The following is a 14,259-nucleotide window of genomic DNA, read 5'->3' on the forward strand; positions in this document are numbered from 1 at the left end:
AATGAAATGAAATGAAATAGAGCAATATTTACTAAAACTGGGATTAAGGACTTACCGCTCTGTTTAGCTACCACAATTTTATCTTCTTGACAATGAAGGCCGTTCCCTCCCTTCGAGCCTTCTCAGAGTCCAGACAATGATTGGTTGAATTAACGGGTGGGGAGTTCCACAAAACTCGCCATTGCTGCTCGCACCAGGTATTTTCTTGCCAAGACGACCCAATGAACCAGACTAAAAGCAGTTGCAATATATGCACCAATTTCGCGACTAATTGTGAGTTGCATGAGATCTAATAGATATTGAAATTCATTGCTATATTGCTAGTAATTAGTTCAATCGGTGGGAAAATTTCGTGGTCCAGTTAATTTTGTGGCACACTGTCGGTGACGGGTGGGAAGCTATGATTCGTTGGAATGGGGTATTATTCTGGCGGTGGAAATATATCGGGAGCCACGCACTTGCCACTCTCCCAGAACTAACCATGCGTCTTAGGCTAGACGTCTAAAATGGCTACTCTCCTATTTTCCCATTCTCCGTTGTCCATTGTCCATTGTCCATTGTCCATTGTCCGTTGTCCATGTTCGGCTGCAGATGAACATCTGTGTATATATATACCAGGACGTTTTCCCCCATCCTACTGCATTTGCCAGAAACAACTCACTTACACAACACATCCAAGCTACTGCTGAGTCTTGTTTTTTTCCTTGTCGCTACCACCCGCACTTCTCACTCGCTGCTCACTCACTACTCACTCACTACTCACTCGCTTTTCACTTTTTATTTTTTCTGTTGCGTACACGACCACCGAGAGAAGCAAGATCAACAAAACGCGAAATGGTCAATTTAGCTTCAATTTTTACCGTTTTGGCACTCACGAGTGCACAATTAATTACCCAACCCATCAAACGTGATGAGGCAGACGCTTATACCCAATACCCGTCAGTTCCGAAAACTGCATCCATAAATGGATTCGCCGACCGTATCTATGCCTTGGTTCCTGATTGTGCAAAGGATTGCTTGAGAGAATCAACAGGAAGCACCCCCTGCCCATACTGGGACACCGGTTGTTTGTGTATCATGCCGACGTTCGCAGGCGCGATCGGAAACTGTATTGCCGACAACTGTCGCGGCAACAACGTCGTTGTCGCCACCAGCTTGGCCTACTCCATCTGCTCCTCTGCCGGTGTATGGGAGCCTTACTGGATGCCCCCAGCCAGTGTCACTACCAGGTTGAACGAAGCCGCTGCTGCTGAACCAACCGACGAAACCTCTTCTCCGCAAGAAGAGACTTCCGCTGTGGAAGAGACCTCTGCTCAAGAGCCACAACACTCGTCCTCTGAACAACCTGAAGAAACCAGTGCTGCTGCACAACCTGAAGAGACCAGTACTGCTGAAGAATCTAGTTCTGCTATTGAAGAAACCTCTGCTGTTGTTGAAGAAACATCTACTGTTGTTGAAGAAACATCTACTGTTGCTGAAGAATCTAGTCCTGCTGTTGAAGAAACCTCTGCTGCTGAGCAAACTAGTTCTGCTATTGAAGAAACTAGTTCTGCTGTTGAAGAAACCAGTTCTGCTGCTCAATCTTCTGCTGCTGCTCAACCATCTAGTGCTGATGAAGAAACCTCTACTGTTGTTCAAGAATCTTCTGCTGCTCAAGAATCTTCTGCTGCTCAAGAATCTTCTGCTGTTCAATCATCAAGTAGTGCTGATGAAGAAACATCTACTGCTGCTCAATCATCTGGTGCTGCTGAAGAAACTAGTTCTGCAGTTGAATCATCTACTGCTGCTGAGGACTCTGCTGTATCTAGTGCTGGACAACCTGAAGAAACCAGTACTGCTCAAGAAACTAGTACTGCTGAATCATCTACTGCTGCTGAGGACTCTGCTGTATCTAGTGCTGGACAACCTGAAGAAACCAGTACTGCTCAAGAAACTAGTACTGCTGAATCATCTACTGCTGCTGAGGACTCTGCTGTATCCAGTGCTGGACAGCCTGAAGAAACCAGTACTGCTCAAGAAACTAGTACTGCTGAATCATCTACTGCTGCTGAAGAAACTGCAGTTCCATCTCCTGAACCATCAATGGTGGCATGTTTGCTTAACGGTGAAGAAGTTGCCAAGGTGGAATTTGAAACAGGTACTTGTGATTTTGAGCTTCCAACAGATTTAAAAACATTCTTTAGTTTCGTTGCATCAAACGATTACAACGTCCAATACTATTATGTAACAGCTGCAGACGAAAGATACACTAATGACATTCGTAATGCCGGTAGAACTATCAGTATTCCTGCAAGATATTTGGTTGACGAGACCACACCATTGTTCCAAGTCCACTTACAAAAGGCACCAGCAAGAAAGAGAGACGAAGTTGATGATTTCCTCAATTCTCTTGGTGATGAAGAAGGTACTCAGGTTGACGTTGTCATTGGTGCAGTTCCTGTTGAGGAACCATCTTCTAGTAGTTCGCCAATTCCTGAATCCTCTTCTGCTGCTGAATCCTCCCCAGCTGAATCAACCCCTGCTGAATCAACTCCAGTTGAATCCTCTTCTGCTGAGTCTACTCCAGTTGAATCCACTCCAGCAGAATCCACCCCAGTTGAATCTACTCCAGTTGAATCCTCTTCTGCTGAATCTACTCCAGTTGAATCCTCTCCAGTTGAATCCTCTCCAGTTGAATCAACCCCAGCAGAATCCACCCCAGTTGAATCTACTCCAGTTGAATCCTCTTCTGCTGAATCTACTCCAGTTGAATCCTCTCCAGTTGAATCCTCTCCAGTTGAATCCTCTCCAGTTGAATCCTCTCCAGTTGAATCCACCCCAGTTGAATCTACTCCAGTTGAATCTTCTTCTGCTGAATCTACTCCAGTTGAATCTACTCCAGTTGAATCTACTCCTGCTGAATCTACTCCTGCTGAATCTACTCCAGTTGAATCTACTCCAGTTCAATCCTCTCCAGTTGAATCCTCTCCAGCTGAGTCTACTCCTGCTGAATCTACTCCTGCTGAATCTACTCCTGCTGAATCTACTCCTGCTGAATCTACTCCTGCTGAATCTACTCCTGCTGAATCTACTCCAGTTGAATCTACTCCAGTTCAATCCTCTCCAGTTGAATCCTCTCCAGCTGAGTCTACTCCTGCTGAATCTACTCCAGTTCAATCCACTCCAGCAGAATCCTCTTCTGCTGAATCAACCCCAGCAGAATCCACTCCAGCAGAATCCACCCCAGTTGAATCTACTCCAGTTGAATCTTCTTCTGCTGAATCTACTCCAGTTGAATCCTCTCCAGTTGAATCCTCTTCTGCTGAGTCTACTCCAGTTGAATCCTCTCCAGTTGAATCCTCTTCTGCTGAATCCACCCCAGCTGAATCTACTCCAGTTGAATCCTCTCCAGTTGAATCTTCTTCTGCTGAATCGACCCCAGCTGATTCTACTCCTGCTGAGTCTACTCCTGCTGAATCTACTCCTGCTGAATCTACTCCTGCTGAATCTACTCCAGTTGAATCCACTCCAGCAGAATCCTCTTCTGCTGAATCAACCCCAGCAGAATCTACTCCTGCTGAATCTACCCCTGGTGAATCTACTCCTGCTGAATCTACTCCTGCTGAATCTACTCCTGCTGAATCTACTCCTGCTGAATCTACTCCAGTTGAATCTACTCCAGTTCAATCCACCCCAATTGAATCAACCCCAGTTGAATCCACCCCTGGTGAATCAACCCCAGCTGAGTCTACTCCTGCTGAATCTACTCCTGCTGAATCTACTCCTGCTGAATCTACTCCTGCTGAATCTACTCCTGCTGAATCTACTCCTGCTGAATCTACTCCTACTGAAGAATCATCCGGTACTGAAGTGACATCTGCTCCTGAAGAAAGTGCTACTAGTGATGTATCATCCACTGTTGATGCAACCAGTGATGAACCTTCCGTCACATCAGATGAAGTTACTTCTGAAACCCCATCCGAGGTGGCCTGTTTCTTGAATGGTGAACAAATCTCCGTGGTTGATTATGCCACTGGTGTCTGTGACTTTGAAATCCCAGATTACTTAGAAACATTCTTCAACTTTGTCTCATCCCAAGATTACAATATCCAATACTACTATGCACGTGTAAGTGGTAATCAATACACCAATGATATCCGTAGTGCTGGAAGAATAGTTAGCATTCCTGCTAGAGTCTTGTTCGAGTTGCACACCAAATTGTTCCAAGTCCACTTGCAAGAAGGTTCAACCAGAAAGAGAGATGACGTCGACGATTTTATTGATTCTATTATCGACACGGATGGTACTGAAACTGATGTTGATCTTTCTGCTGGTATTCCTGTTGATGAGGTAGCATCCAGTTCTGCCGCTGAATCCACTCCAGCAGAATCCTCTGCTGCTGAATCCACTCCTGCTGAATCCACTCCAGCAGAATCCTCTGCTGCTGAATCCACTCCTGCTGAATCCACTCCAGCAGAATCCTCTGGTGTTGAATCCTCTGTCGCTGAATCCTCTGTCTCTGAATCCTCTGTCGCTGAATCCTCTGTCGCTGAATCCTCTGGTGTTGAATCCACTCCTGCTGAATCCAGTGCTGCTGAATCCAGTGCTGCTGAATCCTCTGCTGCTGAATCCAGTGCTGCTGAATCCAGTGCTGCTGAATCCTCTGGTGTTGAATCCTCTGCCGCCGAATCCTCTGCTGCTGAATCTTCTGCTGCTGAATCCTCTGCTGCTGAATCTTCTGCTGTTACTGAATCTTCAGCTGCTACTGAATCTGAATCCACTACTGCGTCAGATGTCGAAAATACTTCTGGTGAATCTACACTTGTTGAATCCGAATCCACTACTGCTACTGGTGGCGAAGGTGAGGGTTCTCATTGTGAGTCTGGAGTCTGTACTAACACCAAGACTGATTCTACAACCAAGAGTGACACTGCCACTAATACCGCCACTACTACGACTACTGCTAAACCAAGTGACTTACCAGGCACTCTTACAGTTACCGAAACTTGTACTGATGATGAGGGTCACGTGACTACTGAAACTGTTATCATCACTTCCCATGTTACTGAATACTGTGAACAAACGTCTGCTTCTGCTAAACAATCCTCTGCTTGTGACGAGCAATCCAGTGCCAAGTCCGAACAAAGCTCTGCCTCGAAGGAGCAAGACAAGGTTGTCACCACCATCTACTCCTGTGAATCGGCCAAGAGCTCTCTTGAATCTGTCAAGTCCAGTGCTGAATCTGCCCACAAGACCGACATTGTTGCCAGCTGTGAAAGTGAATTGAGTTCCATCAAATCCGTTGAGTCTGTTGCTTATGTTACTCTTACTTCATTGATTGAAGTTCAAGAATCATGCATTGCCAAACAAACTTCTTTGGTCGAAGTTCAATCGTCTGCTGCTTCTGTCCAATTGAGTGCTGCACATGCACAAGAATCATCGCGTGCTGTTGATTATGCCAAATCTGCTGTCTCAGAAGCATCCAAGGCTGGTGATAGAGTTGAGACTGTCATTGAACACACTACATTGACTGTTGGACACGGTGGTTCACCATCCCAAGAAACTGCTGCTCCAGGTTCTGGTTCTACTTCTGGCTCTGGCTCTACTTCTGGCTCTGGTTCCAACTCTGGCTCTGGTGAACAATCTGGTTCTGGTTCCAACTCTGGTTCTGGTGAACAATCTGGCTCTGGTGAACAATCTGGTTCTGGTTCCAACTCTGGCTCTGGTTCTACTTCTGGCTCTGGTTCTAACTCTGGTTCTGGCTCTGGTTCTACTTCTGGTTCTGGTTCTGGTTCTGGTTCTGGCTCTGGTGAACAAGTTTCTGCATCAACTTTGATTACTATTTCTACACATTCGGGTACTGTTGCAGCTGGTCAAGATTCAGGTACAGCTGGTGCTACTGCTACTGCTACTGCTACTGCTATTGCTAACGCTGCATCATCAATTGGCGCTAGTGCATTTGCATTAGTTATTTCAACCGGTATGTTTATTGGTCTTTTCATTTAGAGTTGGGGTAATTTAAATATCCTATACTGAAAACTATTCTTATTGTTTTTGAAAAAAATTGATTTTGATTTTCTACTATTATTTTGACTTCTTGTGGTTTTTACTATTATTATTATTATCATTATTATTTCGGTTTCATTTCATAATTTCAAAGAAAAAAAAATTGTGATTTGAATAATTATTATTAAATTTCATTATTCTTCCTATTTTTCGGTACATTTTTATTTATTCAATCTTGTTATGGATTGGTTTTCTGTTTTGAAATAAAAAAAAAAATGTTTATCATATAGATGTTTTTATTATGTATTCTAGATAGTTTTACATATACATCAATTTTATATTTTTTTAAGAAAACAACTTTATTTAGGAGTAACTAATTACGAATTTCATGATATTTTGATATAATGGTTTGTATAAATTTTGGTGTTCCATGTACACGTGAACCAAAAAAAAAAAAAAAAAAAAAAAATCGACTGCTTGTTTTAATTAGTTCGAAAAAAATTCTTCAACTCCTAGTCGTGTGAAAGTGTCAAATACGTTTTGAAACAAAACACGAATTTTTAACAATCAACATACACATTTTACGTGTACTGAGATTTCTCTCAAATAAAAGCACTTTTTTTTTGGTTTTATTTATTGATATGACTAAGAAATATAATTCTCAATTAAAATATATTCCATCAACATCTAATCATTAACTGAATCGAAATAATAAAATGAAAACCAATTTGACTCTTTGAATTATTTATAGATTGCTTATATAAAATTACATAGTGAAATATGGTAGCGAGAATTTTCGCGTAATATCAACGTGTTTCGTGTTTCGTGTTTTTTTTTTGCAAAATTAACACGACCATAAATGTTTAATCTTGAAAAGAATAGTTATCATGATAGATGGAATATAAGTTATATCTTTTATAGAATGATTAATAGTTATTTGTCAACGTAGAAAAATGTATTTTATTTAGTTATATATATATATATTGTATTGAGTGATGTAAGTTTAACTAAAGGGTAGCAAAATATTATGAAAGTTTTTTTGCAAAAAAATAGAAGTAAATTATAAATTTTTCAAAAAAATTACATATGTATTGAATAAATTTTACTTTCAATTACAAGTATTAGTTGATTTATGATGTGTAAATGAATCTGTTCCATATAAGAATGTACAGATCTTTAACCTAATCCAGTCAAAAACAAAAAAAAAGAAGATGAAACAAATTACAAATTACAAATTAAATGAGAACTAGATTGGTAATTAATTGATATAGTTATTGATATTATCACAAAGTTAAAAACAACTTAAATGAAATAAATAATTTATCAGCCACTCGAATTACTAGTAAAGTTTCTACAGGGTGGAGACCAGTAATATGATATTGTTTGATTTTGTAAGGTTTAATGAAGAATATAAAAAAAAAAAAAATTAACAATTGAAATCTCGTAGTTTGTGTGTGTACTTTGGAACAAAAATGTATAGTGATTTTTTCTTCTTATTTATTTTAATTTAGTGTAGTATTATTTTTTGTCTTTGTCTTTGGGTTTGCAGATCCTTTTGGGTTAATGAAACAATGAAGATTTCTTGTTTAATTTTGCACTAACACGGCGAATAAGAATAACTTCAATTAATACAAAAGGCGGGAAACCCAAAAAGAAGAAGAAAAGGCGTTTGAATACTTCTGCATACTAATACCTTTCTTTGTTGATTAGCTTTATACATTTTGTACCGTATGGTCTCTTTCCCAATTGTATGTGTTGATGTCAATTTTGACTTTTCTCGCTGACTTTGTTCTATTGCTCAAATTCTTTGAACATGGGCGTGTACTTTTGTCTAATGAAAAAAAAAATAAAAATAAAAAGAAATAAACAGATAAATAAAATGCAGCAATGAATAACAAGAGAATATCATTTATGTTATCGTAGAAGTGGGAATCAATTGTACGACTTGGTGGCAAAATAATTGTTGAGTCAGGTACGTTTTTATTTATTACATTGTAATTTGTTATTTATAGACAGTATGACGTGGTTTTCTTTTACTTAATCTTATACTTCGTTGATGTACTGTAGAGACTAATGTAATGAAATTTCATCTATATTGCATGTAAGTGAATACTATTTACCGGAACGCCTTCTTTTTTTTTTGGCTTCGAAGAATGAAACAAAGAAAACAAAGCAAATGAAAATGAAGTTACTCGATTAGTTAAATTTTAAACAGATGGGATGATCATTAACAGTGAAGGAAGACAGAGAAAGAAAGTGGGAAAAACAAAGAATGATAGATTTACATTCCCCGTTTTTTTTTTAGCAATAGAAAAGATTTCACTGTTGTTGTTAATTGTCATTAATTAAATAGACATCGTCAATAGCAAATGAAATCATTTCTCCTTTGTTTTTATTTATTTACTTACGACTTGAATAAAAAGCAAGAGAAGAAAAATTTATTAACTGTCATGTGTAATAAAGACATCAATGTCAAGAAGTTCAATGGCCAAAAAAAAAAATATTGTATACTAATAATAGATTTTGTATATTTAAAAGACAGACGTGTACATATGGCCAAGAACACGACAACGCGTCCATCTTCTATTTTTGTTTCTAAAAAATTTGTCCTTATAATCCCAAGTAGTTGGATTTTTTTGACTTTTCTATTTTATATTTGGTTCAAATATCTATCACTTTAATATGAATAAAGTTGATTTGATAAATGAATCATGTAACAAAATCAAACATAAATCAAATACCGTTTCATCACCAAGACAATTAAGAACAAGTTGTCAAGTAAAACATATTTCATTCTTGCTAGCTTTTCCCCTTGATGATTTATTTCTATGGGACACAGCTATTTTTAACAGTGATAGTTATTTTTATCACACTCACACGCACACGCATTCATGCACACATTTGATCACACACACAGAACGAACGAGATACGCATTATGCAATGTTGACTAAATGAATTCTTCAAACCACACCAATTAAAGAGAACAAGAATAAGAAGAACAAAGAGAAATGAACATTGTACTGAATTACATGAAAAAGAAAAAGTAAATCCCAACTAACCAATTTGAGTTAAATTGACATGTAGTAAAGGTAAATCTCAACCATCATACTCTTCGTTTACAATACTAGCCAAGGGGGGGGGGGAGAAGGTAGAGACTAAACACAAGGCGGTAGTCTAAAATTTACCAACATTCAGGTCTTGCTCTTATATTACATATTTCTTCCTTCCTCCCCCCTCTATTTGTTGATTTCATTTATTGCTTCATTAATAGAGAACAATTACATAATAGAAGATATGTCTTGTTTTTGTAAGTTATTTTTTATTTTTGCCTCTTGTTTAACGTGTCAGTAACAAAATAATAGAAAAAAAAAATAGGAGAGAGACACTAAGTTAAATTTGTATTGTTCATTTAGTAAAAATTAGATTAATCAAATGCATCCCCATAATTAAGGACCTAAATACAAGATATATAAAATAAATGGTCTAGAATTGATTGATAGATTGTTGATTTTATTTTACTTGCGATCTAGAATGTGTAGTTGAACAATAAAGTACCCTCTTTTTTTTTTTTTTTTGCACTTCTTTTTTTTTTGGTTTGTTTGTTTGTTTGTTTGTTTGTTTGTTTGTTTGTTTGTAATCCAATTGACTATTGATATACCAGGGGACAAACAATTGATTATGATTAATATTATTAAAATGGAGGGATATACATTAACCAAACTTATACAGCCACACACTTATACTTACACATACACCAATGATCTTTTTTTTTTTTTTTTGGTTGGAAACAAAAGGGCATCACTGTATTATAATTTTTTGTGCTTACTTACACGCACAGCAAAAAATAAAATAAAAAAAAAAGAACTATCCCCGTGTACACGACCCCACTTAGTTGTACAAAAACAACAACAACAACTAAAAAAAAAAAAAATTCGATCGTCTTTGATTTTTGGTTGTTAATAAATATTTATATTTAAAGAGAGAGAGAGAGAGACACACATATATACAGTTGACATTCTCTTACTTTTTATTTTTTAAAGATTTAGCAACTGAATTCTTTTTTTTTACCTTTTCTTCAATTAATCTAACAGACAAACAACCAGCCAATAAAACCATACGAGTTTATCTCCCTTAATTCACTTTATTGTATTCTTACATCACACTTACACACTTACACACTTACAGTACACACAAGTAATTTTATTTTTGGGGTCACTCTTTAAATTTTAATTAAGAAGAAAAAGAAAAAGAAAAAGTAAGAAACAACACAACAGTCAAGAAAGAAAGAAAGAGAGTAAAAATTGTTCACACACACACACACACTATAATTTATTATAAACACTGCCTCCCCATAATTTGAATTTTTTTTTTTTTTTTTCTACAACAAACACACAACTTTCTTTTTCAGTTTCAATTAAATCTTGCCATCTAATTTTTTTCATTTTTTTCATTTTTCATCTTTCATCTTTCATCAGAAGGAAATCTACTACTATTACCACTACTACTACATCAGTATATTACACTGTTTTTAGTTCAAATTATTACCTTCGTTTGATTTATTGCTTTCTTTTTTTTTATTTACTTTGTTAATCTTAATCTAACGAGATAAATCAGATCATCGATCAAAGATCCAACTCCCAAACTTAAACCCTTTCACCCACAACCACAACCACACACACACATATATATACAAACCTAAACTTTTTCACTACAGTTCTTAAGTTAAGTTGAGTTTATTTATTTTAATCCAGATCAAATCAATACATGAGTCATTCATCTTCACCAAATAACAGAAGTTCCATATTTGGTTGGGCAAAGAGTTTAAAAAAGAGTCACTTTTTATCCAGTGAATCTGTCAATGAAATTAGTGATAATGAATCTTTGGGCAAATCACCTACAAAAAGCATGATCTTTAATCCAAATTTTAATGGCAGCGGCAGTGGAAGTGGTAGTGGAAGTGGAAATGGTGCATCACAGCCTCAAAATATCCCATTACCACCACAAGGCTCAACATCCTCATTATTCAATAACCATCCCCTGTCTCCTCCGCCACATTCTAATTCACATCATCACAACATACAACCTTCTAGTATAACCAACTATTTAAGCACGTCCCCAACTCCCGGTTCTGATTTCCTTCGTCCTTTATTAAATCCAAGATCTCGATCGGCCAATAATGTCAGTCGAGTAAGATCAAATTCCCTTAATCAATCAGAGACAAATAGTGTTCGTCAACATCGAGATTCATTTTTACAAAGCAATTCTTTGCTTGATGAAAATTCTAAATATTTCGGAGTACCTTTACAACAAGCCTTGAATGAAGCATCAGCTAAAATATCAATTCTAGCAACAGAACAAGGCGATGGCTTAAATTATGGTCAAATTCCTATAGTTGTGGCAAAATGTGGGGTTTATTTGAAAAAGAATGGCTTAACAGTAGAAGGAATCTTTAGAGTAGGAGGATCATCAAAAAGAATCAAGGAATTACAAGTTATATTTAATACTCCTCCAAATTATGGTAAAAAATTGAATTGGGACGGATTTACTGTCCACGATGCAGCATCTGTATTGAGAAGATATTTAAATGCTTTACCAGAACCATTAATTCCACTAGATATGTATGAATTATTCCGTGAGCCTTTAAGAAGTAGGAATAGAATTATCAGTTATATGAAGTATAAGGCTGAAAATCCAGCCAAATCCTTACCATCAAAAGATGCTGCTATTGCCACCAGCAATAGTAGTATTAGCCGACCATCCCTCCCCCAAAATGGCACCAATAATAATGCCAACAACTCCACATCAGATTTGTTAGATTCCTCACAATTATTAACTGAAGCAAACGTGGGAAGACTAAATGGTGACAATGCTCCTCGTAAAAATTCTGAAGGATCTTCCAATATTTTTTCCCAAACTCCTCAAGTACAATTGAGTGAGGAAGAAATCAATATTAGAAATAAAAAGAAATCAAAAAATTATAAAAAGCTCACCAATGAAATACATTCTGCTATTGATGAATACAAGCTGTTGGTTAATGCATTACCTGTAGCTTCCAAACAGTTGTTGTTTTATATTTTAGATTTACTTGCCATGGTTCAAAATCATTCGAAAGAAAACTTGATGAGTTCAAGAAATCTTGCAGCTATATTCCAACCTTCAATCTTGTCTCACCCAAGTCATGATTTGGATCCTATAGAATACGCCTTATCACAATCAGTGGTTGAATTTTTAATCCAATATGCTTACAAATTATTACCAAACCACGAAGCAACAGTATTATCACCCGAAGCAACCAGTCCAACCACCAAATCTGCCATGCCTACACATATTTCCACAAACACCGCAAATTTTGCTCCTACAGAAAGTGATGTTACGTCAACCAGTACATCACCATTAGGCGAAGAAGCTCATTTAACGAAAGATGCTTTTCCTCATGTTCCACCACCAAGACATCATTCTATAAGTTCAGGTCCTAATAATGATGATTTAGTATCTGGTTACCAACATAATGTCACTGGTTCACTTCCATTTGATTCAGATATGGAAAGTGATATTGGTTCAGATTTAGACGAATTACATTTTCAACAATTGAAATTAAACGAAGGGTCTCCAATTAAATTCAATCAAAAATCATCAAGTCCCCCAGTTCCAAATGCAATTGTTGTATCTACACCATCGTCACTGTCGGTACCCCTTGTTAAGCACGAAATTTAATGAATTTTTTTTTTCTTTTCTTTTTGATTTATGTCTTTCCTTCTTTGATCTCTGTTTATATATATATTATTAATTATTATTTAATATTCAGTTTTCTTCACCTTCTTTTTTTTTTGTTGTTTATAACTTTTTAACTTTTATTTGTATGATTATTTTTTGTATTTATTATGTATCTTAAAAACGAATTTATTTATATATATATGTATATACCGCCTCTTACTATTCTTGACTTTACTCTGTTAATGGAGCTGAGTAAGATCTTAGCCATTAGATTTGAGAAATTAAAAGAAAGTAGTTGAAATGCAGAAACTACAAATTGACTTCTATGACCTATGTTTAAAGAATGCATTATGCATGAATTAATACTGTCGTACATGGGTCTAAGGAAGTACCAAATGACTCCTAATACCCATCAGCACGACACCGACAAAGTCTCCATACATCACGTGATTGTCACAGATATACTATCAATGCAGTACAAACTAAATAACAATAACTCACAAATGAAACAGGAATTTCAGTACAACATTCCGTCAGTTTCACGGTTGCTACGCAATATTTAATGGAAGTGAAAGATAAATTTTATAGTTTTCTATTTACTTCTATAGGCTGAAATAAGAGAATAAAGAAAGTGAACAAAACTCATACTTTACTGCTATAAGCAGTGTAGTCACATACAGAGAAAGAGAAGATTCTATCAATATAACACATAACACCAAAAGGATGAATATATAACTAATGAAGGAAGCACAAGTATTACATTTATTGCAATTGCAATCTATTGAACTACTGCACGTTGGTAACAAACAAACCCAGCTGCGTGACAACTAAAAGCCACAGGACCCTACATGAAATTATCTCCCTCGTAGTCAAGTCAAGACCAATTAACAATTAGATCTATAATTAACTGGCATGATACACTACAGTAAGTTGTTAAAAAAGAATCGAATTACCTGATTTGATTCTATAATAAACAATATTGATAATAAGGAATAAATTTAAAGTATACAATTTTATGAAATAATCTTATGAATTTAATAATTTCTTCCCGATTTTAAACCAAAATTTTTCAAAAATAAGATCAAGAAAAACATCATTAAAAGATATCAATTACCACTCTCTGTAAGGCTTACTTAAATTTATATCCAACCAAAATATAATCTAGTATCAATATCATCTATTATAAGATAGTAATATAAATTATTCTGTTTTAATGCCATAAGAAAACTAAATCTGTTAACCCCATTATGCAGGAACTCACAACAAGTCGACTCTATGGCTCAATTGGCAGAGCATCGGATTCCAATAACTGGAATTCTCGGTTTGAAAAAATCCGAAGGTTACAGGTTCAAGTCCTGTTAGGGTCAATTTTTTTTTTTGCACCCGCAGTCAATATTATCTTTTCCTAGATCACTTTAATCGACCATAAATAGACATAATGATATAGAATACATAATAATATTTTTTTTTCTTATATTTAATTCTTTTTTTGCTTTCAAATCTATACTATAATAATAAAATATAATCATGTTTGTGGTTACAATGGTTATTGTTGTTGT

The 14,259-nt window shown here is 36.3% G+C and overlaps 2 protein-coding genes and 1 non-coding gene across 3 annotated transcripts; all 3 read left to right on the forward strand. All coding sequences in view use genetic code 12, as the record gives it.

The window, feature by feature from the left end:
• Positions 1-591: 591 nt before the first annotated feature.
• CTRG_04948 (CFEM domain-containing protein) lies at positions 592-5,985 on the forward strand (the record flags this gene model as incomplete). The annotated part of the gene is made up of 1 exon (XM_002550604.1): positions 592-5,985. One exon carries the CDS (start codon positions 592-594, stop codon positions 5,983-5,985), a length of 5,394 nt encoding a protein of 1,797 aa, XP_002550650.1.
• A 4,765-nt stretch (positions 5,986-10,750) lies between these two features.
• On the forward strand, positions 10,751-12,700 carry SAC7 (Sac7p; the record flags this gene model as incomplete). Its single annotated transcript, XM_002550605.1, has 1 exon — positions 10,751-12,700. The coding sequence occupies one exon, from the start codon at positions 10,751-10,753 to the stop codon at positions 12,698-12,700; it is 1,950 nt and encodes a 649-aa protein (XP_002550651.1).
• A 1,269-nt stretch (positions 12,701-13,969) lies between these two features.
• CTRG_06445 lies at positions 13,970-14,067 on the forward strand. The gene has a single exon. It is a non-coding gene; the product is annotated as a tRNA-Trp (tRNA).
• Positions 14,068-14,259: the final 192 nt, after the last annotated feature.

This window comes from Candida tropicalis (genome assembly GCF_000006335.3).
Source record: "Candida tropicalis MYA-3404 genomic scaffold supercont3.7, whole genome shotgun sequence".
Lineage (NCBI taxonomy): Eukaryota > Fungi > Ascomycota > Pichiomycetes > Serinales > Debaryomycetaceae > Candida > Candida tropicalis.